The sequence below is a fragment of the Perognathus longimembris genome, chromosome 13, assembly GCF_023159225.1.
Source record: "Perognathus longimembris pacificus isolate PPM17 chromosome 13, ASM2315922v1, whole genome shotgun sequence".
Taxonomy (NCBI): domain Eukaryota; kingdom Metazoa; phylum Chordata; class Mammalia; order Rodentia; family Heteromyidae; genus Perognathus; species Perognathus longimembris.
Genome location: NC_063173.1, coordinates 39453537 through 39480789, shown reverse-complemented (window position 1 = coordinate 39480789; position 27253 = coordinate 39453537). Strand labels below are relative to the sequence as shown.

Sequence of the window (27253 nt, the reverse complement as noted above, 5' to 3'; positions counted from 1 at the left end):
ATCTTCCAACTGCTTTTCTAGCTACTGAGTCACACTGGATGGCTTCTCCAATATGGCAGGGATATCCAGGACCCTCTTCTCATACCATGCCATTGCCCATTGCTCATTCTTTAGCATCAATCTAGAGCTTTCCATCAAGAGACATAATGTTCAGCAGGATAAAGGACAGGGTACCACACGCCAGGAAGTAATAAATATGGAGAACAGTTTGAAATGAGATAGGAGAGGTTAAGTGGGGAGCTGTATTATGAAAAGCCTGGAGCCATGGCAAGAAGTAGGATCTCATCTATACATGGAGAAATATTTTTCTAGAAAATTCCCAATAAGATTGTCTCCTGTGTATCAGTTCCCATGTTACTATACCCACTTTACCATCAACTTCTAAGGAGCAAACAAATACTCTTTTCATTGCTTTGGTTATTTTTTATTTATTCATTCATATTTTACTTCAACTGGTCTGCTAGGATAGAGTTCCTTTTCTAAATGAGGACACAGTTGTATTTCACTTGTGGGAAACACAGATTCCTGACAAGTCAGGGCAGTTCAGCATCAGGGATGACTCTCTCTCTCCTGTGCTATCGCACCTCAGGTGGGGACTGGAAGTAATTAAGGTCTGACTGGGTTTGTAACTACCACAATAGTTCAAGATAGTTTAAAATTTTCCCATGTCCTACTTTCTCAATATTAGTGGATGCCCCCACATGCTTTTCCTTCTTGGCTACAGTCTTCTAATCATACTTATATTGCTGCTACCTAATCCAGCACAGTATTATCCATCAATGTATGTGCTTGCCAGTCTCAATAATGAAAAAAAAACTGCTTCCATCCTTGTAAGGAACCCCTCAATCTGAAAGGCAACCACAAGAAGTATGTGTTGAAAGGCTTTAAGGGACTCATTTTCCAGTGTTACTTCTGCTGTAATGCACAATTGCCCCCAAATAAATGCAGGAATTAAAAAATGCCAAGAGGAATGGAAGTCTACAACACAATATTAGAACCTAGAGAAGCTGCCTGGTAATATTCTCCATTTTTCTGCCTGTTTAAACAATGAAACACACCACCAAAATTCAGACTTTATAAACACTGAAAAAGATGATGTGGTTTCTTCTATTGTAAAATGAAATCTACAAGACAGGGATGTCTTAAAAATGGTGACATCTTCTCTCTATTTAAAATACACACACAGACACAGACACACACACACACACACACACACACACACACACACACACACACACACACTGTATAAGCAGAGCAAAGAGATTCTCTGCCCCAGTGAATGAATTCCTGCTCCAAAGTTGCCTGTAGTCACGTGCCTGGATCACTTAATAAAATCTTGTCTTAACCCCACATTTGTTCTCATATTCCCACAGTGATCCAACCAGCTGCCCTTGCCAGTTCTACTGCCACATCTCTAATCAAGTCCCTGAGCTCTTCTGCAGCCCACACAGCCTTAATTCCGTTCTTATCATCTCCCACACAAACTACTCTCCAAACTTGTCTCCCTGATTCAGTGTCACTTCTGCTCGTTTTACCTTTCATACACACACTAGTTATGTTTCTGAAATAGTTTGGCTCTTATTATTCCTCTCCTTAAACACCTTATAAAGCTTCCCCTCAACTAGAGAACAGTGGCGACAGCATGTAAGGCCTTCAGAATAGGCCCCAGCCTACATCTCCAACTTTCTACCCTGCAGTTCATTAAGTTAACCCTTACACTCACCATGGAAAACTATGGGTTTTCCTTCGAACAGGACACAGCTTGTCATACATCATTATGCCATGCCATTCCTTCTGACACTTTTGTGAATACACATATACACACACAGGATATTCTTCATTCATTAACATAAACACATGCATATGAATGAAGGCATGTGAACATGGCATTAGACACCATAACAAAGATTTGAGAACCACCTAAATGTCCATTTGCTGATGAATAAAGAAAATGTGCTATATGCATCACAATGGAATATGGCACGATGGTTGTGCCATCCACAACCTGAATGAACTTGAAAGATACCACACAGTAAGTAAAATAAACCAGTTACAAAAGATAAATAGTGTGCATCCACTCACATGAGTTATGTCTAGTCAAACTCATTATCAGGGGCTGAGGAAGGGACGGGAAGATTGGAGTTGTTCAATGCATACAAACTTTCAGTTATATACAAATAAGTGCTAAAGATCTGCTGTGCAATGTTGTCCACATAATTCATAATATTGAACTCTGTCTACCTACTGTTCCTCTTTCATTGTCTTCCTTTCTTCTTTTCTCCATCTTCCTTTCTCTTGCTGTAAAGTAGGAGACCTCATGTTAAGTGCTATTTCCAAAGGACAGCAAAAATAAGAAAGGAGGGGCCGGGAATATGGCCTAGTGGCAAGAGTGCTTGCCTCTTATACATGAAGCCCTGGGTTCGATTCCCCAGCACCCCATATATAGAAAATGGCCGGAAGTGGCACTATGGCTCAAGTGACAGAGTGAGCAAAAAGAAGCTAGGGACAGTGCTCAGGCCCTGAGTCCAAGCTCCAGGACTGGAAAAAAAATGAACAAAAATAAGAGAGGAGGAAAGTAATAGAAAGCCCAAAATAAAACAAAAATGAATGTAGTCTCTGGTGTGGGAGGGGCTTAAGAGGGAAGGGTGGTAACAGGCAGCAAAGAATATTTGGGAATTCTCTTCCTCAGTTTTTCTGTGAAGCTAAAACTGCTCAAAAAAAAGTATTCAAAAGAGAAAGGAAAATCAGTAAAGACTAAATGCACTGGACTTCTTACTGATTCCTTCATTAATAAATAATTACTTCATCATATTATTCTCTCTTGTTCTGTGTCTTCATCCTTTCCTCCTTGCTTTAAGGGTGTTCTACATAATTTGCATCCCCACAATGTTTTTACATTTTCTAGTCGGCTTGCCTTTTCAAACTGTATTTTGAACTTTCGATGACGGAACTCTTTGCTTGCACTCTGTATCTCCTATGGTTTAATAACAATGACAATATCCACGACTCCCATAGATGACACATAATCATCTGTCAAATATCTTTTTCAGGGAAGCCCTTGTCAATCAATGCCTGAAGCTAATCTCCTGAGAATCACACTAATACCATTATCTCCCAATAGCTGGAACCAGTACCCTGCTCACCTGAGCACTTTTTCCTCCATGCATAATGTTTTACACATCATGTACATGTCACTCACACTGCCATTTACCCCCAAAAAGATAGAAACGTGTGTCCAGTCTTTATGACACTAGGCATACAACCTGCTCAAATTCAACAGGCATTGCTTCCAGTCCCACTTCCCACAGCAGTCTCAGGATGTACTAGTAATGTGACAGGAGAGAATTATGTAAAGCAAGCCTCTCTTAGTTATTGTCAGTTCCTCCTTCTCCCTGATGATAGATCATTGGTCAATTAAACCACACATGTAAATATCTACAGAATTATGGTTGGCTTATCTTTTATTCTTTTTAGCTTTTATTTGTTTTTTATTCTTTTTAGCTTTTATTTTGTTGCTTGCATAAGGACAAAATAAAAATAAACACAGATGCCTTAGTTGTGGGGCTTCCATCAGCTGTTATTGTTGTATGTTGGTGTTCTTTCTCCCTTGCTTCAACACTTCTCTGATGGTATCTATGTCTTCAGCAGTGTACTTGGGGGTTAAAGTCACATTGTCATAATCAAATTTTTCATCAAGTGAGAAGGGCTGAACTTCATCTCCAAGTATCTATAAAAAATGACAAAGGAAGAAAAAAAACATAATCATTGATTTTAAAAAACATAATCAAAGATAAAGTTGAAACATAAACTGCCTATTAATATTTAATTAAACTTTTTTTAGGCTTCAGCACTCTCAGCTGATTAAGCTGTTTTTAAGTAAAGAAATAAATTCAGTTATTCAATTTGACCTAATTTAAGCTTCTTAATATGCCTCATTTGTACCATACTGCTTCTGAATGAATATCATTAACTAATTCTGCCCAAGGCAAGAACCAGAAAGTCTCCTATGCACACATTCATTGCATTCTTTAGCACTTGTATATAGTGTCAGAGATATGGGAAAAATAAGGAGATGTATTAAAATGTGAGAAAATATGCCTTAAAATGTTTGATCAGCTGTAAATATTTTCCACCATTTACAAAAAAATCACTTGTATTAATAAAACATAATTTCCAAAGATAAAAATACCCTACACTTACTATACTTCTTTGGATAATATCCATACCCCCTATCCAATAATAGAAAGAATTATAAAATTCAATACATATTCAACAAAATTAAGAAAACTGAGGCAAGTTGTAGGTATAGGACGAATCAGGGAGAATGAAAGAGGTGACAATTGATCAAGGTATACCGATTCATACACTGTTTTGTTGATTGGTAACTCCTTTGTACAACTACTTAAAAGGAATTTTAAAAAAACACAAGGAATTAAAGCACAAAGTTTCATCTTAAACTTCAAAGTCCAGGATTCCTGTTTTCTTACCAATAAATTTCAAACATTCCAGTTTATCTAAAGTGAGAGTAGCTGCAAGGAAAGGTAATAATTTTGTACATATTTATTCAATTGTGTGAGTTTTAAAGATTTACTAAAGATGAAAGATAAAAAGCATATTTAATAAATAAATACATCTCATGATATCATCCCCTAAGAAGCTTCTCCAAAATAAATGATGGGTAATATAGTGAGATCCATCCAGTTTTACTATAGATATGGTAAAGTCGAAATAATTGAAAATTATGGTTTATGCAAAACAATCATTGGCTTTAAATAGCTCTGCATGGAAGATGATCTTATTGAGTGGCTTTTCCAGTGTTTATAAAGTGGAGCATATTGCTCAGAAAGCATGTTGCTACTGAAGGTGGAAAACAAACCACAATGAGTAGATCTCTCCTACCTGTTTGGCAAGTCATATCGTATACTTAGGTGTGTGATAACAAACACCCAAGCATCTATCATTCTTTCTTAGTAAACTAGCAAGAAAACACACAGGTGTAAGCATTTTCTCTCTATTAGAAAATTATGACAAGTGTAAGGGTAAAGAGCTGCCACTGAGTTCCCACTATGGGCCAGCCCTAAGACCAGGAACCACATGGACAGCAGTGCAGTCTTCAAACAACCCTGCCATATTCACTGTTATCCCATCTTAGGAAACTCCTAAAGGCTATATATAGAACTTGCCCGAGGCTACACAATTACTAAGAGAGAATCCAGAGCCTTCTGCTTGAAATAAAACTGTACCTGCTCAATAAACACTAATAAGAACCAATCAAGCCAAAATTGAACCAACCATTTCAAAATGCCCGAGAAAGCTGAGCAGTTCCCACAGCCTACCACAGATAATGTTCTCAAGGCCACAGGAAACCCAAGACTGTTTCCTGTATGTAGGAAGCAAATCTCCTACAGAGCAGAATGAGTAACCTGTCCATTTCTATCACTTTCTGAGATGGAATTAATCCACACCACAGCTAAAGTGACAGAGGGGTAGCACTGCTACAACAAGCTCAAACAACAAACACACAATAATACAAGATATAGAAGCCATCTTCAACTCTACTAAGAATTGAGACATGCAGACTTCAGCCCTATCCGGTCCTGATTGTGGATGACTGATTCTAAACTGAACCTAGCAGTACACATGAAGAAGATCCAATCTGATGGGATTTTCTTCTCTTTTATGTCTGTTCTAAATGCATACCCTCATGAATGACACCAAGCTCATTCCACATGTGCTCACTGCATTATGACTCAGAGCTCCACTGTGGGACTCCTGTCAACAGCCATCCTCACTACGTGAAGTCAGTTTGCTTTTTTCACTTCCCATGTAAGAGTGGCATTTCACAATTTTAAGCAGTGGTTGCCATTAATTTTGAAAATGCCTTTAGAAATTTCCAAGTTGTCCTTGAATTGTCTAACCATGGACGTCAGCAGCTCTCTCCCTTCTACCATGTAGAATACTTTGACTTAATTTTCTTCCAGATAACAGGGGGATACCTGCCTGTTTTTCCAAGTGTTTATTTACTGCTATTACTATTTGATTAGAATGTATTAAATAAAAACAAACCTGACTTTTAAAAAAAGAGTGGGCAGTAATTTTAAATTATACAAATTGCTCTGCTATCCTAAAATCCCAGCAATAACATGCCATGAGTTCCACACTCCTGCTATCCAACAGAAATGGCCCTCAAATTCCCAAATCCCCCACCTCACTTGCTGATTGAAAAAACCCTTTAAGTATTAGATACTGAGAGTAGAAAATAAATCTACCAAAACCCAAGTCCATGAGGTTTCATAATAACTTTAAGGAGACAGAAATAAATGGCTGTACTATAGGTCATGGTCACTGATAGAATTGCAAGAAGGGAATGGAAAGCACACAAGTGAAAAATGCAAAAGCTTCATTTCCTCTCAATGAAGTACTGTCACCCTGCAGAAAACCCTACGAGCCCCCATAACACCACTTTTTACTCACTGTGTCTTAGTAGCCCCAATAATGTGAGGCTTGTATCTGAGATTTCTGAATCTCAAATAAGGACTAACTCCTTTCGCCAAGTTAGTTTTAGATATGACCCATCCCAATAATATCTCATCTGTCTCTTTTTACAGACATCCCAGTATCTCTTGTGAGAAAAATTTCTTAAATGGAAAAATAGCATTTTTCTTGAAGTTGTTTTCCATGTGCTTAAATTCTTCATTATCACACATGATCTACTTCAGTCATTTTGTATTAAACAAAACTAGAACAAGAAATAACAATTTCAGAAAGTTAAATATAACAATGTTAAGGATTATTCATTTATAATAAATTTAAAGGTACATGTATATACTTAAAGATATAAATTTCTTCACTCAGAAACTAAGAGTTATGAGCAGTAGCTTTGGGAGATTATCTCCTTAGGTAGTTAAATGCTGAACTAGAAAATCAATAAACCAAAAATAGTACTTATTTCATATTTGCAAGGCCAAACAATGATGCTCAGACTATTTCAAACCATTTGGGGGATATAATGCAATGTGACCAGCACCCCCCTGAGTCAAAATGTCAGTGTAAGGTGTCAGGAAATACAAAGATAAAGACCTATAGGAAAATCACAAGTAAAATAAACCTATGAACAAATCATAATACCATACAGTAAACAGAAAAGGTAGAGTAAAGAGATAGTGGGAACAGAGAAGGGACACCTATTCCACACCAGACTAGACAGACCTGAGAAGATTCAGAGATGGCTGGGGTGATACCTAAGCAGGATCTTTTAAATGTATCCATGAACAAGGCTGAGGGAAGAACAGCTTTGCAGACAAGGGGCTGTCATGCATAAGTTATGGAAATAAGATTCCCAATTTGATATCTGTGAGTCTAAGGTAATTCAGCATTGCAGAGCATAAACTGTAAGGGAGAGGATGGCAAGAGATAATTACTCATCTCTGATTGGCTGGATTGAGCCATTGTAATTAGTGCCTTAGTTCTGAACACAGACAGACAAGTGACAGGAGCCCAGGACATTTTGTGTTATTTTGAAAGGGGATGAGAGGAAAAGTAGTAGAGCCAACTAGTAGAGTCTAATCAATTCTGAAGACCAGGTTAAAAAAGAAAAGAAAACACAAGGAAAAAGAATAGTCAGTAGCAAAAGAGGGATCATGTTTTTCTTTTCTTGTTTTGTCTCATTTTCTTAAGGATAGGAGATATCTGGAAACACACAGTGACTCCCTACCTTGTTATTATGTCAGAAAAGTGTTCCCTATAAGTAGTGAGGATGTGTTTATTTGTGCATTCAATAACGGTTTACTTCATGGCTACTGTATGTATGGAACTGAGCCACATCTTGCATTTGAACTAAACAAGCTGATGAAGATTAGCAGGAGAGGAGTGAATTGGATTCTCCCAAAACAAGCACTATACACATAATTCAATGTGAGACAAGGTGTCCACTGCCATTCCAGAAAACATCACTGTGGCCTGCCAGATGACGGCTTTCACAATATAGGAAGGTTACATTTCTGTTCTGCCTTTCAAGCTATTGACTGTTGTAGCAGACTGGGAATTCTCTTCTTTCAAATCTGGTTTATTTAAGGGCTCTAAACTATAAGACAGCAAAGTTTTAAATTACAAACTGAAATTCTGGTTTATTTCAGAAAAGAATTTGTGCAATCGAACACCAAATCCCCTGCTACTAAACAAAAACAACAACTGTGAATTAAGATATTAACGTGTTGTTTTTGCCTAAGGAGCTGAGAGAAATATGTGGATTTCATGTGTCTAATTTCAAATCTAATTGAAATCTTTTTGTGGCCTCTCAGGGAATAGAATTTGTTATACTATTAGAAAACTTTGAGTTTCCTTAAAATTATTCATGTGACTTATTCTACCAGAGACACTGTTAAAAGAGGCATCATTCACAGTACCACATAGGCAAATTAAAGAAAAGAGAACAAATGCTCAAATCAATAATGGTAACATGTAGCTGTAGGCTAGCATACAAAGCAATGTAGTAAACAAACTGTCTTTTATAGATGGCCATTTTTAGAATCTCATTATGAACTGAAAAAGCAAGAGCTCTCCCATTAAAACATCAAGTTTTGTCTACTGACCTCTTCTATGGCTTTGATAACAAGTAACAAGTTTTCATATTCCAAATGTGAACTCTAAAGAGCTGTTCAAAACTTTGAAAATTTCTCAAAATAGAGTAGCTAGAAAAAATAAGTTATTTACAAAGAGGACAATGGAAAGTCTTAGAAAAAGATTTAACTTTATGGTTTAAAAAATCTGGAGATATGGCCTAGTGGCAAGAGTGCCTGCCTCATATACATGAGGCCCTGGGTTCAATTTCCCAACACCACATATACAGAAAACAGCCAGAAGTGGCGCTGTGGCTCAAGCGGCAGAGTGCTAGCCTTGAGCAAAAAGAAGCCAGGGACAGTGCTCAGGCCCTGAGTCCAAGGCCCAGGACTGGCAAAAAAAAAAAAAAATCCATGTGTATAAAACTAGTAATATTAAGAAAAATCAAGTAGGTCCAATCTATTCCAGGAAGTGGGTAAATAGTTCTTAATAGGAAATTAAGAGAAAGTCAAGGCAGCCAGATCACATTTTCACCTTTCACACTGACATCAGAAAAGCAATTACCATCCCTGTTCCCCAAATGGCATTTGGTGAGCACTTATAGGATATTTGCTGGAAACTGATGATTATAGTCTTCTGGTGACATTAGAATAAAGCCTTGAAATAAGCTTAATGCTATCAAACCAAGACAGAGATGTTGCAATGTTATAATTCTAGACAGTAATGGAAAGTTTGTCTAACAGACAATGGTTAGAAATAAAAATCCTAAGCCAGATATGAGGGTGCACACCTACAGAGGCACGAGGATCACAACTTTTGGGGTAGATTGGACTATATATAAACTTCAAGGCCAGACTGAATTGCATAGTGAAACTGTCTCAAAATAGAAAAGAAAAAAGAAGGAGGAAAGGAGAGGAGAGAAGAAGAAAGGAGGGAAGAGGAGGGGAAGGTAGGGGAGAGAAAAGGGAGGAAAAAGAAAGAAGAGGGGGAGGAAGAAAGTGGAAAGGAAAAAGAAGAATAAAGAAAGATCTCAAACAAAATACTGGTCGGGATATTTACAAGACAGCAAAAGTTATTCATAGATGGCACATGAGTTTAGAAATACCAAAAGGACTTATATTATTTTGATTCTAACATTGAAAAAATGCTCAAATATTCTGCAAAATTGAGAAATTAAAATTTTAATCCACTCATACACAGATTTAGTTTGTGTTTCACTGAACAGATTCCAGAAATCATTCCAAATTTTTTAAACCCATAACTGAAACCATTTCTTTTTCTTGTCCTACAATACTTACATACTTAAGTGTAATTGTGTTTCTGCAAAGATACTAGATGGCATATTCAATGGCTAGCACAACTCCTAAGACCAACTTCCAATAGTCAAGAATATAAACGAACCTTAAAAAGAAACTGATTCCTGCTAGTTGTATTGCAATTTTAGTTTTTTATAAGTCAGAGCATTTAATTTATAATTCAAAAAGCATATTAGAAAGTGGTTGTCCCGATCTATTTGTCTGGTAACCAACTTGGAAATTTAATATAAAACTGTAAGCACCTTGGATATATGTTTTTGATATTTTGAAAAACTACTAAACATGTAACACAGCAATTTATAATTTCACTGAATTACTTCTGCATGACATAATGTTGACTGTACTAATCTCTTGTTATAAGACTAGTACCTGAATGATTAAACTAGCCCTGGAGTGATTAAACTAGCCAAGAGAGACCTTAGGGAGTTCATTAGAAACCCACAAATGTAATTAAGAGCCCTTAACTTTTTGGCACTGATCCCAATGTATCCCAATGATAAAGGAGGTCAGAAGGGTCACTTGCCAGCACCACCAGCAGCCTCTGTTAGTGTCCATTTGTTAAGCATATATATAGAATAGCAAAATGATCCCCAAAGTGGCTTTTGGGTTCTATGTCTGAGAGGGTAAAGGCAGAGTCCATTCTCTCCGGCTTCTGTGCACATTGTCTCTATTGTGGCTAGATAGGGACACGTGATTTAAGTGGCTGCCAATGGGATGTGAGCAGCAGTGAAGGATCCAGAGTCCTAGGCCTAGCTGTAAGCTCCTGTCTCTCTCCCTCCAAGTGCAGTGGCAACCTGACTTGGAACTTGCAGATGGGGACAGTGCCTGAAAAAACCTTTAATCTCTGATGACCCTAGGAAATTGAGTTACTCACTGTAAGAACTCTCTATAGACTGCTAAGAGAAATAAATGTCTACCTCCTTCACCCTTGGAAATATTATTGGGATTTTGCTACAGTACTATGGCCCTATCTTAACTAATACTGAAAGTTTATAAGACCTTAGAAATGATAAGATCCACAGCCAGTTCAGACCAAAAGAGATAATACTGCCCCTTCTTTTTTTTTTTGGCCAGTCCTGGGCCTTGGACTCAGGGCCTGAGCACTGTCCCTGGCTTCCTTTTTGCTCAAGGCTAGCACTCTACCACTTGAGCCACAGCGCCACTTCTGGCCGTTTTCTGTATATGTGGTGCTGGGGAATCGAACCCAGGGCCTCATGTACACGGGGCAAGCTCTCTCGCCACTAGGCCATATCCCCAGCCCTGCCCCTTCTTTCTATTGCTTATTCTATAGTATGGCATATGTCATAAAGCTGAGAGAGTTCCCACATATAAATGTCATTTCTCTGTGTGTTTTAAAGTATATCATTAAAGATCAATATTTATATAAAATAATGTATATACATCAAAATGAACTCCAAGATATATATGGAAACAAGAAATCTCTCTTTTCTTTCTTTTTTAAAAAGTTTTCTTTTTTTATGATTCAGACTTTTCTTTATTTATGGTATTGTCATGTGTATATCTTTAGGAAGGGGAGAGAGTACAGAACTCAAAGGAAAGGGGGTGAAACAGTGTAGCAGTGGACAATGATGTAAGTGAACTAGAGAACTCATGGAAATAGAGATGGGAGGCAAGACTGGGAGAGAGAAGGAGGGAACAGAGGACACAGTATGAAAGGAAATGTCCTCATTACCTGATTCATGTCATTGCAATCCCTCTGTATATCATCTTTATAATAACAATAAAGTAAATAATATTTTTTAAAACCAATAGGAGTGAGAGGGACCAATCACATAACTTAAATTCTAAATTTCCTCCCTGTCTAAGGAAAAAAAAGAAGAAAGCACATAACAAGAGCGCATTTTTCTAAAAGGACCAACTAGAAACTCTAGGCACTGTATTCTCTGGGGAGTACCTCTGCCTCTTGCTCCATAGTCCTTTTTACAGTAGGCTTTGGCTTCTCTTCATTGATGGGACACCAGACCACAGAAGGTGTGTAAGAAGGAACATATGTGCTTATTAATTCCTGTTCCACTTCTCCTGGAAGCAGTATCCTGTCTGTTGATGACAAAATATTTTCATTAACTTTTTGCCAGGTTCAACACTTAGCACCAGTAATCTGACAGCCAAAGGGAGGGTGAAAATGTGCTTATGCCAAGTAGGTCCATTCCACAATGCCTGTCCTCATTTGGGAACGTGACTCAAAGAAGCCCCCTTTCTCTAAAGAAGAAGCAATTGGTGCATTTGTTTTTATCTTACAGTGCAAAGTCACCGTCTATCTAAAAGAGAGAATGGGAGAGATGCTGTTTGGGGAGTAACTCAATTGCGTCTTAAAATCTGAAACAAATTTCAACTTCTATAGGAAACTAAGGCAGGAAGATGCTAATTTTGCCATATTTTTCAGAGGGCGTGTAGAGAAAGAAAATGGAGTACTTATTTCATCTTGTAACACTGTACTATATATATATATATATAAACAACACCAGAAAGAAAGCACTTTAACTTTCAGAAAAATGAAATACTTTGTCATATTCACAGTACACATTCTCATTTTCAATACTTGCAAACAATAATATGTTTCCTGTATTTAGCACAATCACAAGAATTCAACAACCAATCTTGGTTTTCTGATCCATTCCACGTAAGTGGATATGTTCCTTCTTTACAGGTGTGACAGTTAATGACTGCCTAACAGATACTCAGTGATTTTTATGGCCGACAAACAGAAGTACAGGAGTTTCTACAGGACCAGGAGGGCAGCTGGAACTAGCCAGGAACTTGCAGCTGGCTCAGGAAGATGCTGCCTGCTACTCTACAATGATCCTAACTAAGCCACTAATTAAGTTCTCAGTGGAAGTGATTAATTAGCAACAAGCATGCCTGGGCTATTGCCAATGGCAGCATATATATAGCAAGATAACTAAGCAGGTGTTGATATTCAAAAGCTGAAACTCTCTTGAAATGCATGGTCCACCACTGTAGACAACCGCTAAGACAAAAATAAATAGATAAAATCATTATTCTTTAAGTTATGACTTCATCAACAGTCTGAAACTGAGAAGTGTGGTCAGGAAATGGTAGAACTATAAAGGTAGTTCTGTTATGACCAATTATTGAAATCTTAGAATATGATTTCACTATTTAGCATAAAGAAAAACACTAATATTAGTCAACACTTACATACATTACATAGCCATCATTTTACAAGCATCAGCACAGCTAATCTTTCCAAAAGTTCTATTTCCTGTGTGGTAGACAATGAGAATAACCTCAGGTTTCCAATGGCTTAGAATTCCACAGAAGAGCATAGCTGGGCTCATCCACAAAGCCCTGTATCCTAGCCTGCAATATCACATCATGAACTTATTTCGTAAACAGGAACAGCTATCCAAATATGCTCATAACTGTAGTTTTCGCTCAACCACAACATGTGTACCCCTCACATATAACTGGAAGCCCAGGCTCCTGGGCTTGGCTGTCAAAGCCTGTTCTCCTCTCCAGGAGGCAGGAAGGACTGTGGTTCTTTCTGAGATAATAATGCAATGTCCTCATTTTGTCTGGCAAAATTAATAAGCCTTTATTCCCTTTCCTCCGAAACCCTGATCTCGTTATTTGTGAACTGGTATTGAGTTCAGGGATCAAATTTCCCATATCACTTTTAAAGTAGACTTTTCATTACATGTTTTATTTAACTTGATTCAATTGTCCATCCAAACTCAAGTCCTAGAAGTGTCCCTATAGTAAACGTGAGCACAGTTGGGCAGCAGAAAGTACACTTCCCACATGGTTTTTTGGCCCATCAAAGTAACATGCTTAAAATCCAAGAAACTTGGCTTTCTAATGTACCTATTTATGAGTTCAACACCAACTGCCTCATGGAATTCCCTCAAGGGGCTGCTAACAAGGCAGCAAAAGAAAGGTTCAGATCTCTGAATGTGAAAAACAATATCCTCCAGACCCATAGGCTAGAGGAGGAAATACAGGCTCAAATGTGAAATCAAAAACATTTCTGCTTTCAGGGATACTGAAGATCATTGTTCTAAATATGACGGGTGTATAAATGTACATGAGAAAAGCCTGGTTGGATATATGTTATAAAGAAAATTGCTATCTTTGAGCCAGTTTACAATCATGGATTTGTTATTTACATACATACTCATCTTTTCTCAGGGGAAAACCAATTATTTCATATTTGTTGATGGGAGGGAATAAAATTTCTGAGCTACCCTGTAAAACTTTCTACCCTCCACTGCTTTCAGGGTCTTAATATGACGACATTATTTCTAAAACAACCAAGGCTTCATCTTTATCTTAATTAAATGTCACTGTATTGGCTGATGTCCACTGGAGAAACAGAGTATTCCAAATTGACTCCTGAAGTCAAATGACAAGAATGAGAGAAATACTTTAATCTCTCTTTATCAACTACATGGTCCAAATTTCTAATATTTACAAATGATCTACATATGCTGTTCATCTTTCTGTACTGAGTCAATGATTAGCAAATCAAAGGCTGTCCTTGTGTCACCTAATACATTTTTGTAAGCAACCTACCTGTCACCTGATAATTTAGAATACAATAATATTTCATCTGCCTGGCATAGTTAAAAAAATTAGCCAACTGATTTGTTGGTCATCATGGAAAGTGGCCAAGTTTCCTGAACATTTGGGCTTCTATATCCAAAAAGAGCATAGTGAGAAATATTTTAGCTTTCCAGTCTTCTCAACTCAGCTACCATCTATAAAAGTCTAACTTGGTGGAACTTGTTTTGTTTTGTTTTGCTGTTGCTAACAACTAGTGATATAGCATTTGAGCCATGCCTCCAGTCTAGCTTTTCGATGGTTAAATCTCTGATATTTTTCCTGGGCTGGCTTCAAATCATGATCCTCCAGATTTCAGCCTCCTAAGCAGTTAGGCTTATAGGGAGGAGTTAACAGTGACAGGCTAGTTTAGTGGTTCTTAAGTAGCAAAAACAATCCTAAACAGAAAGAACAGTGCTGTAGGAATTACAATACCAAACTTCAGCCTGTATTATAAAGCTATAATAATAATAAAAAAAAAAAACAGCTTGGCATTGGCACCAGAACAGGCCTGAAGTCCAATGGAACAGAACTGAAGACCCAGAAATGAACCCACAGAACTACACCTACTTAATCTTTGATAAAGGAAGTAAAAAAAAATTAGTCTGGAAGAAAGATAGCCTCTTTAACAAATGGTGCTGGCAAAACTGGTTCAACACATGCAACACAATTTGTCATACCTAGAATTTGAAATCAACCCAGATGCCCCTCAGTAGACAAATGGATCAGGAAAATGTGATACATATACACAATGGAATTTTATGCCTCTATCAGAAAGAATGACATTGCCCCATTTGTAAGGAAATGGAAGGACTTGGAAAAAATTATACTAAATGAAGTGAGCCAGACCCAAAGAAACATGGACTCTATGGTCTCCCTCCTAGGGAATAATTAGCACAGGTTTAGGCTAGTCCCAGCAGAGGATCACAAGAGCCCAATAGCTATATCCTTATGAACACATAAGATTATGCTAAGTGAAATGAACTCCATGTTATGGAAACAACTGTTATATCACTGTTGTAATTACTTTCAACATGAGATGTGAAACCATACCTTCTATTATTGATGACCCTCTTGTATCCCCTTCCTGTGGTTGTACCTGCACTATAGCTGTATCTTATCTGAGTACCTTGGAAACCGTGTATACTGGTATTAGAACTAGGAAACTGAAAGGGAATACCAAAATCGAGAGACACAGGGTAAAAAGACAAACGACTACAAAAGCAATACTTGCAAAACTGTTTGGTGTAAATCAACCGAACAACTCATGGGGGGAAAGGGGAAGGGAGAGGGGGGAGTGGGGAATGAGGGAGGAGGTAACAAACAGTACAAGAAAAAATGTATCCAGGGCTGGGAATATGGCCTTTGGCAAGAGTGCTTGCCTCCTACACATGAAGCTCTCAGTTCGATTCCCCAGCACCACATATATGGAAAACAGCCAGAAGTGGCACTGTGGCTCAGGTGGCAGAGTGCTAGCCTTGAGCGGGAAGAAGCCAGGGAAGGTGCTCAGGCCCTGAGTCCAAGGCCCAGGACTGGCCGAAAAAAAAAAAAAAAGAAAGAAAGAAATGTATCTGGTACATATACACAATGGAAATTTATGCCTCTATCAGAAAGAATGACATTGTCCCATTTGTAAGGAAATGGAAGGACTTGGAAAAAATTATACTAAGTGAAGTGAGCCAGACCCAAAGAAACATGGACTCTATGGTCTCCCTTATTGGGAAGAATTAGTACAGGTTTAGGCAAGTCATAGCAGAGCATCACAAGGCCCAATAGCTATACCCTTATGAACACCTAAGATGATGCTAAGTGAAATGAACTCCATGTTATGGAAACAATTGTTATTTCACAGTTGTAACTACTTTCAATGTCCCATGTGTATCTGTAGCTTCTATTATTGATGATGTTCTTGTATCACCTTCCTGTGGTTGTACCTACACTATCTCTGTAATCTTATCTGAGTATATTGGAAACCATGTATACTGGTATTGGAACTAGGAAATTGAAAGGGAATACCAAAATTGAGAGACACAGGGTAAAAAAAGAGAAACAACTACAAAAGCAATACTTGCAAAACTGTTTGGTGTAAGTGAACTGAACACCTCGGGGGGGGGGGGGGGAAGGAAAAGGGGGAGGAGGGAGGGTGGTATGAGGGACAAGGTAACAAACAGTACAAGAAATGTATCCAATGCCTAACGTATGAAACTGTAACCTCTCTGTACATCAGTTTGACAATAAAAATTTGGAAAAAAAAAAGAAATGTATCCAAAGCATAACATATGAAACTGTACATCAGTTTGACAATAAAAAATTTTTTAAAAGTTACACAAGTAATGAGTATATTTCTTTTAGAACAGTGTTATCACCTCCCTCATTTCCTCTCACTTTCCCTCCCTCCTAGCTCCCCTCTTCCCCAGTTGTAAAGTTCATTTCCAACAGAGTGTCTATTAAGTATCACTGTTGCATTGGTTCACCCATTGTCCCATGTTGGGGATTCATCTTAGCCTTAAGGGGGGAAGGGCGAGAAGAGCACTCCTGAGACGCTGCCCTTCCCCCAGCCCTGGGGCAGTGTGGAAGTGAGCCACACCTATCTCCTTCTGGGTCCTAACCAGAAGGGGTAGCTTTGAGACCATCCCCCACCTTGCGCCAGCGAGCACACAGGGCGGTACTATGGGAAGTGACGTTAGCCCATGAGGGAGGTCCTTGGGAGCTGCTCTTGGACAGACAAGCTCGCCAGCCTATCGCAGCTCATGCTCAATCCTCGTCATCACTACTATATTACTGTGAGCCCCTCCCAAATAAACCGATTGCTCTCCGAAGTGTCTCCGAGGTCCGTCTGCGCCTGGCTTCCTTGGTGGGTAAGGAGGGAGGAAAAAGGGATCTCGTTCGGCCACGTGCACCTTAGGCTAGCCCGAGTCCCTCGCTCCACCTTGGCCACCTGCTGGTCAGGTGCCCAGGGGAGAGGGTGAAAAGGGGAGCACTGATAAGGGAGTAAGCTTAGCATCCCCACACCAGGGGAGGTAAATCTAGCCCGGCAGTCCCATTTCTTCAATTCCCCTACACTTCCCCAAATCAGATAAACTTACATACAAGACAAAAGGTACTGAAATCAGAAACAGTAGCAACAAGGAATAAACTGGAAGGGAAAAAATGCAAGAAAAAAGAAATAACTGCAAAGAGTACACTTAAAAAAAAGAAGACGAAAACAAAAACCACTTGTTTCCATATCATGGAGTTCATTTCAATTAGCATAATTTTATATGGTCATATGTCCATAGTTATTAGGCTATTGTGATTCTCTGCTAGGACTATCCTAGACATATAGTAATTATTACAAATGAGGGAAACCATGGAGCCTATGTTTCTTTCAGTCTGGCTTACTTCACTTAATATGATTTACTTATGTAACTGTAACCCCTCTGTACATAATCTTTACAAAAAAATGAAAAAATTGTAAACAAGGGAAAAAAGTTACTAAATATCACAAAGATCTTTTATTTACATGGGTTATATCTATTAATACTTATTATGTGGAAAGCAAACAGATAAATATTCTAGTATTATTTATAGAATCATTAAAACTAATTGAATTTTAAAATATGTTTTATGAATAATCTATTTTCCAAAAGCAAAGGAATCAGTGAGAAGTATAGTTTTACATCTTTTCAAATCTGTTTTAATGTCTGGCTTAATAGAAGAAAGTCTGATTCTATGGTTTCTGCATTTGATTTTTGAATTATGCCTTTTCAGTTGAAACAAAGAAAATCTAGTCTCACACAGATAAATAGCTGAAAAGGTGAAAATTAGTCTGCCTTTTCATGTGATGGGAGGTATTTTTTTAGATACCACACCAAAACATGACAAATGATAGGTTTTTTTTTCCATTTTTTATTGCCAAAGTAATGTACAAGAGGAGTTAGTTACAGACATAAGGCAATGAGTACATTTCTTATCAAATTTTTTACCTCTTCCACTTTCCTCCCCACCTTCCCCTAACATGTACAGTTGGTTTACAGCATATTGTCTCGTAAGTATTGCTTTGGTATTGGCTCGCCTTCTACCCTTCTCTCTCCATTTTGGTATTCCTCTTCCCTAGTTCCAATAAACATGCATACAATACCTTTCTTTTTTAAAGGTTAGTTTCAGTAAGTAACCTAAAACTGTACCACTGAATATCATCCCACTCCCCTAACTTGCAAGTTGAGTAGATATTTCTTCAATGCACAGTTTTGTAATATAATTAATTGCTTATTTGGAAAATATTGATTCACACTGTTATGTAGTGCTTCCAAATACTGACATATTGCATTATGCAGAATAAAGCCCACATTAGTTAATGTCACCAATTTTATCAGGTTTTCTAAAATTCTAATTTTCAGTTGTTTGAATACCAGTTTTATCACTGGCAATGAGTACTGTGTGAGAGTTTACTTGATTCTGTCTGAAAATCATAGTGTATCAGTCATCCTTTCAAAGAAACATAGTGATCCAGAAAAGAGAAAACAGTAAAGCACTCTCTCTCTCTCCCTCTCCCTCTCCCCCAAGTATAAACCATTGTATTTCCACATGCAGCAGAAGTGCCTCGTTAAGTATGTACTATTTCAACATACAGATCTTTAAAAGAGTTGTGGTCAAGTATAAGGAATTAGTAAAATCAATCATTTTTACAACTTCATCAAGGAAATTTTCAGTGGAAACTTGCATGTGTGTTGATTATGAATTTACAGCAGTGAAGATGGTAACTGCTAGTATAGTTAGTGCCACTATGTTGGTTCATTAATACCAATGCACCAGCATAGAGCCATCACTGCTTTTGCAACACTAGTGAAGACAAATTCATGAAAATATTCATCCCAACACTGAAATATTACTGATTTTTATTATAAGTTAGATATGTCAGGAAATGATTAGTGAGCTAGAATATCATAGAAAATGTTTAGACTGAAGCAAGAAAGATAAAGTTTTTAATGATGAAAAATTCAGGAAAGAGCAAAAGGGACATAGGGGTTAGGAAGAAATGATAGGAGCACAGGTAATATTTAAGGAGATAACAGCAGAGAATTTCCTAGCACAAGAATCTCCACCCTCCCCAAGCAAAACAACACCAAGCCACATCACAGTCAAATTACTAAAGAAAAGGAAAAAAAAAGTTACAAGCACCCAAATAAGGGGAAAGAACATTATTTTCATAGGACAGCAATCAGACTGACAGTTGATTTTTAATATCTTTCAACAACAAACACAAAAAAACCCTTAGAATATCTTTAAAAATACTGAAATAATATAACTGGAAACCCTACTAAAATAGGGCTTAATTAAATAATTCTTACCTGTTCCAAAATAGGCAAGAAACATAGGGGGAATTAAACATAAGTAGCCAGGAGAGGTAGAAAACAAAATAGCAAGATGAACAGATTCAAAGCCAGATAATTGCACTACATTTAATGAGAGTGGGTAACACACTCCTATTAATAATAGGTTTTGGAATTCTTGTGTATATGCATCTATGTTTACATCCATATATATACACACGTACACATACGTATTATATGCATAAGCAATATGCTTCTTGTAAGTGACCTGTGATCTAACAAATACTTGTAAATAAAATGAAGGGGGGAAAAAAAGGTGGAAATGTGGAAAGAGAAAGGTTACTGCACATCCAAGAGATAGTAGGGAAGATCAGGGAAAAAATACTTCATGGATAGGGCAATTGTATGAAAACTAATGAGAAGGGTATATCTAGGAATCAGAATGGTGTGAATCCATGAGCTTTATAACTGGTGGAGTTGAATTTGGAAGTGAGGCTTGTTTCACAGTCACCAGTAGGCATCCTTCCAGACAGAAGGTTAGGCTATCCACCTGGGGGAACATCTGCACAAATGACACCCAACCTGGGGCAATGAAAACCATCTCACATCCCTAGAGCCCTTGAGAGACTCAAAAAGAGCCCCTCAGCCTTCCATCAAGCGATGATTCTCAACTATAACTCACTTGGGGATAGAGAAGCTCCAGGCCTAGAAGAGGAGATATATAACTTCCAAACAGCATGACCCTGAAGCAAAACAAAGGGACTGACTAAATAAATCCTTTCTTCCCTCAATTCTCTTCTCAAGAATAGAATAAAAATTCCCTGATGTAATCCTAAGGACAGGGCAAAAGGTTTGCCCTCATGGTTAACATGACTAGACCTTCACAGATGGATAAATTTGCATATGTAAACTTCTTGGAGAAGTAGGAATGGAGGACCATTGTAAAACAGGGCCTCTAGTATTTTCTCTCTCTTGACATTTTCAATAATAAATGAAGCCATGGAAGAAGATATTACTATCCTAAGTATAAAACACAGTATCTACATTTCAAGTTGCTTGAAACGTAACATTTTCTCCTAGCCCATCACCTCTGTAAGTGCCTTTCTTTTTTTGTGTGTGAATAAGTATTTATTGTCAAAGTGATGTGCAGAGGGGTTACAGTTTCATGCGTAAGGTAGCGGGTACATTCCTTACCACTTGAGCAGTTAGTGATTATTTACCCTTTAGGTCTGGGGCTCTTAAAGTGCTTTATTTATTCATATAGTCATATATAGTCAGTAATTCGTGGGGCTTGAACTCGGGGCCTGAGCACTGTCTCTGAGTTTTTTCTCTCAAAGTAAGTGCTCTACCACTTTGAGCCACAGTTCCATTTCTGGTTTTCTGGTAGTTAACTGGAGAGAAGAGTCTCACGGAGTTTCCTGTCCTGGCTAGCTTTGAACTGCAATCCTCAGCTGTCAGCCTCCTTAGTAGCTAGGGTTACAGGCATGAGCCACTGGCCCCAGCACTCTTAAAGGGCTTTCTCTGATTTCACAGACAAATTGAAGTTCCCCTGCCAATGCTCTAGTGGGATCTTGAATAATTTATAATAACATGTTTGTGATTATATTATACCTGAAGCTCTTCCAATAATTTATGAATTGTATGAAGACAGAAACATGGTCTATTTTTTTTCTTCATTATAGTAACAGCACCAGCCACAGGTACTAATCATTTGTTAAGTATGAATCCCTAGCCATTCATAGGCTGCTTGAAGCTGCTCAAAGTTGCAGATAACCAAAGAATTAAATCTTAACTTTTTTTAAAAAGGAGAGATAACTGATTCATGCATTTGCAGGCACTCACCTTTTCCTGACTACAAGTGATTAGAAGTACTGGAGAAGGTGGACATAAAATTAAAGAGGGTGGCCAATTGTTGAGCAGGAACCAGGGCCCATTGTCATTCAACATAATTAACCATAGCATGAGTACATCCACTGGCCAAAAGACCTGCCCAGACAGTATAATGTTGAGAACTAGACCTGAAAAAATATAATCTCTTTTGCCAGTTTCATTAAGCCAGACAATACAGTAGACCAATTGATGGGGCAAAAATATAATAAAATGAAGATTCTTCCTATGCTGATAGCCCTAATATAATAGCAACTAGTTAACCCAAATTGCAATTTTGCTGGGTAACAATTTGAGGCATCTTGTCTGAGGTATAACAAGTCTCCAAGTTAGCTGCCTTATTTCAAATTCAGAGGAAGGAAAGTTCACATCAAGTAAACACAGGACACTAAACTTCCTGGCAAACATTATCCTCAGAAAGTCCTTCAATACCACTGAATATAGTCTCTACTATCCTACATAGGCTGCCAAAGTGATAAAGTAAACATCAGGAAAGAATCATGCTACCAATTCTTAGAGGATATTTATGAGAGTGAATAAGGTGTTCAAATAAAATCAGTAGCAGGGGCTGGGAATATGGCCTAGTGGTAGAGTGCTTGCCTCATATACATGAGGCCCTGGGTTCAATTCCTCAGCACCACATATACAGAAAATGGCCAGAAGTGGCGCTGTGGCTCAAGTGGCAGAGTGCTAGCCTTGAGCAAAAAGAAGCCAGGGACAGTGCTCAGGCCCTGAGTCCAAGCCCAGGACTGGCAAAAAAAAAAAAAAAATCAGTAGCAGAAAAACAATACAAAACCCACTTCCTTGCAGTCCCAGGCAAATCTGTTGCTTAAACAATAACAACAGAATCTAATCAGTAAACTTCTCAGCTGCCAAAATTATACAAGCAACTTGCCTGTTTAAAATGTCACATTTCCCATCTGATATAAATGTTTGCCTTCTGCTCCCATTCCTGAAGTGTAATACAAATTAAGCCCAAACTAGAATTCACTTTGGCACAGACTATTACATTTCTTTTTTTTCCTTTCAAGTGACCCAGATTGCGCACTTATAAAAATTGAAAGCTCTGGTGGTCTTTTTTATAATTAGAATAGACGACTAGAACCTAGACCAATGATCAGCCGAGGGTCTGCATATTATTTTCCATGTGGAAAGATCTTCACTAGCTCCTTCAAGTCCACTGAGATTTGATTTTGCCTCCATAATTGTTTATACCCAAATGCAAAACTGCCTGTTATCTGATTCCTGGGAAAATAATTAGTGAGATTTTTTTTCAAAATAAAGGAGTAAATCTAGTAAACTAAAAAAGGTAACTTGAAAACTGTTTATAGAAAAAAGCATGTGAAATTAATAGCGAAGGTTAAAAAAGCCAATTTAAAAGAAGGATACAACAAAAACCAGACTTGTAGGCTGTATTGATTTAAAATACACAGACCAGAATTCTCAAGGGTGGCAGGAGTTGAGAAATTTAAACCACCCCAGAAATGCCCAACACTGATTCTTTCTTGCCTTGGCAAAAAATTGATTTTAGATTGTTAATGTATTACATGCAAACCAGAACTGTCAGTCAACCTCAAACTGTATCAGAACCATTGAGGTACTGGCTAAAATAGCAGGTGTCATGAAAGACCTTCTGAATTAGCTTGTTTTTATGGTGAACACAGCTTCCTGAAAATCCATGCTCTCCCTCTAGTCCAATCAGAGTCCCACAGCTACTCTGATAAAAAAAATCCAGTCATTAGCATATAAAGCCAGTGAGCCCTTTCCAGACCATGAGATTCATTTAGCTCTCTGATCTCCCTTACATCAAATAAAAAACGCAAAAGTCTTTAAAGTCCAATGGTTAATAAAGTGCTTGAGAAACAACCTCTACAGTGGAGTAGGGTGATGTTTGGAAGCAGAATAAAAATGTCTTTCCCTGACCAAAGCCTTGCCAATAAGCAGTAAAAGAAGCTAGACCAAACAGGGGCTTATACAATCAATTTACAGAGTCTCCATCCCCAAACCAACTATCCCCAGCCACTTTAACTCCTGCCTGATTATAAACAAACTGCCTGCTCCCATAAACTATTTATGCTACCTAAAGACCAGAAACAAGAGGCCGAGAAGCAAACCCCCATAGAAATTGCCCTTTGTCTAAAATTTAACGCAAACTTTGAAATATTTTTGCATATTAAGTGAAGAATAGATGTTACAGAAATGCTAACAAGGAAATTTTTTTTAAAATCTTCTATAGAAACATTAATGAACTAGCAGAAAGCCTCTTCCAGTTCAGCCTAAGTGGAAAAACGCATCAAAAGAAATATTTACAACATACCTTTAGTGTCTGATTTACATATTTTATAGAATTTCTTTTTGGCAGTACTGACATTTGAACTAAGGGCTTTGTATTTACTAGACAGGTGCTTTACCACTTGAGCCATACCTCCCGTTTAAGTTTTGTAAATACTTTTAAAAGCAAAAACAAATCGATTTTCTTACTCTATTTTTGTAATCAGTTGTGATACTTTATGATATTTAATTATATTTATCATCATTTGGTGTTTTATGTGTCCCTCAAAAATAACCCCAATTTACAACACTGCACAGTTCTAGGAAATAAGGAGCTGACATTGTAAGAGATCTATGTAAAAAAATTATTTTAGAATCAATCTTCTGTTAAATTGAGGGGGCAGATAAAAGGAGCAGCTTTAGTTTGCTTGAAACCAAAGGTTATGCAATCATCAAGACAGTTAAGCCAATCTAGAAAAAGAAAAATATTTGGTATGAAATTGAAATAAGTTCATAACATCAGTGTTTCTGTCGCAGGCAGAGCAAAAGAAAGCTGCCTAAATCTTCACTGGTAGTTTGCAGGAAGAGGTCACCCAGTATAGAAAAGAAAGAGAAAAGCATACCCTTGCTCATTTGGGGCTTGGCCTCTTCACCTATGTCCAAATCTTCTAAACTGAGGAAATTGTCCACCTAGACAAAAAAAAAAAAGTAACATCACCGTATGTATATCAGATAGACCTAAAGAAAAAACTTCAATGAAGTCTGTGAATCCACTAGCACGACACTCATCTGACTGGCTGAGTCCACTTTGTCCATTAATTATTGAGTCCCAACTCAAAGCCTTTGTGTTGTGTGCTTTCTCATCTGAAAGAAGTGGTACATTTGGTTTTGTAGGCACCTTAGTCAGCTCTCTACACCAAAAGGGAATAATAAGGAAGAATTTTTGAAAAGGGAATTCGTTCCAGATTCTCCCCTAGAATACCTCTACCATGAAAGCTATTTCATTTTTTAATTTTATTTTTGTCTTTAAATAGCTGCATAAAGGACTTGCCTTTCAACCAAATAGTATATGAATACAATGAATCTTAATCAATGTCACTCCTTTCATTATTCTCTCTTATCCATCCTAACCTTTCTCCTTCCCTCAATTTTCTTAATTTTGTAGGATTATTTTATGATTGCATTTCCAGAAAAAAAAATGGTGGTGGTAGTTTGGTTGTTATCATAACAGCATGCTTTCTTGCAGCACTCTGAAGAGCCAGAGAGAAGAGACTAAAGAAAGTAAAGAGAGAAAGGTTCATTCAAAACAAAATCATCTGGTCCTAGTAAATCACAAGAGAGGTGAGCAGGGAAAAAAAAAATCAAGTGTTCTCTTTCTAGCAAATAAAACTGAAAATTACTTCAAAGGTTAAACAAAAAAAAAAAAAGGAGAGCAGGTGACCTTTATAGACACAACAGCAGCATTTCAACAAAAAACTATTCCTCATGGAATACTGCTTTCCATGGCAAGCTGACAATGAGACATTTTAGATTAACAAAATGGTAATGTTTCAGGGGCTGGGAATATGGCCTAGTGGGTAGAGAGTTTGCCTCGGATACATGAAGCCCTGGGTTCAATTCCTCAGCACCACATATATAGAAGAGACCAGAAGTGGCGCTGTGGCTCAAGTGGTAGAGTGCTAGCCTTGAGCAAAAAGAAGCCAGGGACACTGCTCAAGCCCTGAGTCCAAGCCCCACGACTGGCAAAAAGCAAACAAAAAAAAATGGTAATGTTTCAGAGATCCACTAATTCATCTCAGAGCAATACCAGAAAGTGTAAATAAGAAAATTATTTCACCACTGGCACCAATGACAAGTAGTAAAATGTAAGGTTGCCCTGCTTCTTATGGCCATGACCTAAACTTGTGCATAACAAAATACCTTAAAATTACAAATTAGATTTCATAATTGCAATTCAAAGGATGGGCTCTGTCTTTTCCTAGCTCTACTTGCAATAGGCAGACCACGGCTATTCCACAGTATTTAAAATGGTAGCACTGCTTCTAAGTACACAGCTCCAATTATCACTTGGTATCTAGCAAAAATTATCTTCCGTGTAATCGTTTCAACACTAAAATGTGGGAATCTGGTATATTAAAGTGCTATATTCTTCTTAATGAAATATATGCTAAAGGAGATGTGGATCACATTTCTCTATCAAGGCCTCTTTGTTCATTGAAGCTTCAAGAAAGAAAAAACAATCAAAGATACAGCTAAGATATATCACCACTTAAAAAAGTTTGGCTCCAGTGGTTCATGCCTGTAATCCTAGCCAGCCAAGGAGGCTGAGATCTGAGGATCATGGTTCAAAGTCACCCTAGGCAAGAAAGCCCATGAGACTCTTATCTCCCATTAATCACAAAAAAAATCCAGAATAAAAGCCATGGCTCAAATGATAGAGTACCAGCCTTGAACAAAAAAGCTAAGGGGATAGCACCTACTTCAAGTTCAAGCTTCAGCACCAGCAAACATGTTTGGGGCAGGGAGAGAATAATGTGTGTGTTGAGGCCAGGGGTTAGGAATGGAGACATTTTATTCAATGTACATTATGTAAAAATTAAACAACATAACTGGGAGGTAGGGATGGGAGGGGGAAATATAGTGAATAATGGAAGGTATGACATTGATCAAGATGCATTGTATTCATAATTTGACTTATGGAATTGTAACCTTTTTATAAAGCTACTTAATATTTTTTAAATACTGATGTACAAAAATCTCAAGGACAAAAATCTAGTGAATTCCCAAATTTGTATAGAAGGAAAGAATCTTATAACTCTTATTCTATTTACTTGCTTATTTGTTTTCTTGCCATTAAAAAAAAAAACTACAACATGCTTTACCTTCACCTTTCCAGCCCACTTCAGATGCCCTTGAAAGGAGCTGTTGACTTTCCAACCTTCATCTATCACTATCTGAAAATATAATGAGAACATACCAATGGGAAATTAAAACCACCAAAAATAAAAAAATTAATCTTGTAGCCTGTTGGGGTTTTGTTAATTAGCTATACATGAAAAACTAGAGTTTCTGAACCATAGGGAGCATCAGAACATAAGTTTCATAAGTTTCAACTTCTACTATTGGCCTGCAGACTCACCTACCATGTAACCTATAACCAAGTTGACACCAGTGTTCACATGTACAAAACAGGAACACTCCACACCTCCCATCCTACTGCAACAAACCACTGATGAAAAAGCCAGAGAATGCTACTACAACACTTGCAAATAGTTAGAAAACAGTGTAATTCAACAGTTCCTGCCTCTCATATAGTGGCCAAGGACT

General features: G+C 37.7%; 1 protein-coding gene and 1 long non-coding RNA gene across 6 annotated transcripts in view; one reads left to right on the top strand and one right to left on the bottom strand.

Annotated features, from left to right (window-relative positions):
- Positions 1-2583: 2583 nt before the first annotated feature.
- The window catches only part of LOC125361679 (intraflagellar transport associated protein), a 67537-nt gene continuing 42867 nt past the window's right edge, over positions 2584-27253 (bottom strand). For 2 of the 5 annotated variants that reach the window (XM_048360258.1, XM_048360257.1), the window contains 4 exons: positions 26809-26880; positions 24550-24616; positions 11791-11933; positions 2584-3727 (listed from right to left, as the gene is read on the bottom strand). In XM_048360258.1, coding sequence (XP_048216215.1) covers positions 3578-3727; positions 11791-11933; positions 24550-24616; positions 26809-26880 — 432 coding nt within the window. In that variant the 3' untranslated portion in view covers positions 2584-3577. Of the gene's footprint in view, positions 3728-11790; positions 11934-24549; positions 24617-26808; positions 26884-27253 lie in introns of all 5 variants that reach the window. The other 3 variants (XM_048360256.1, XM_048360259.1, XM_048360260.1) reach the window with 3 other exon arrangements.
- On the top strand, positions 21213-23870 carry LOC125361680. Its single transcript, XR_007212977.1, has 2 exons — positions 21213-22213; positions 22430-23870. It is a non-coding gene; the product is annotated as an uncharacterized LOC125361680 (long non-coding RNA).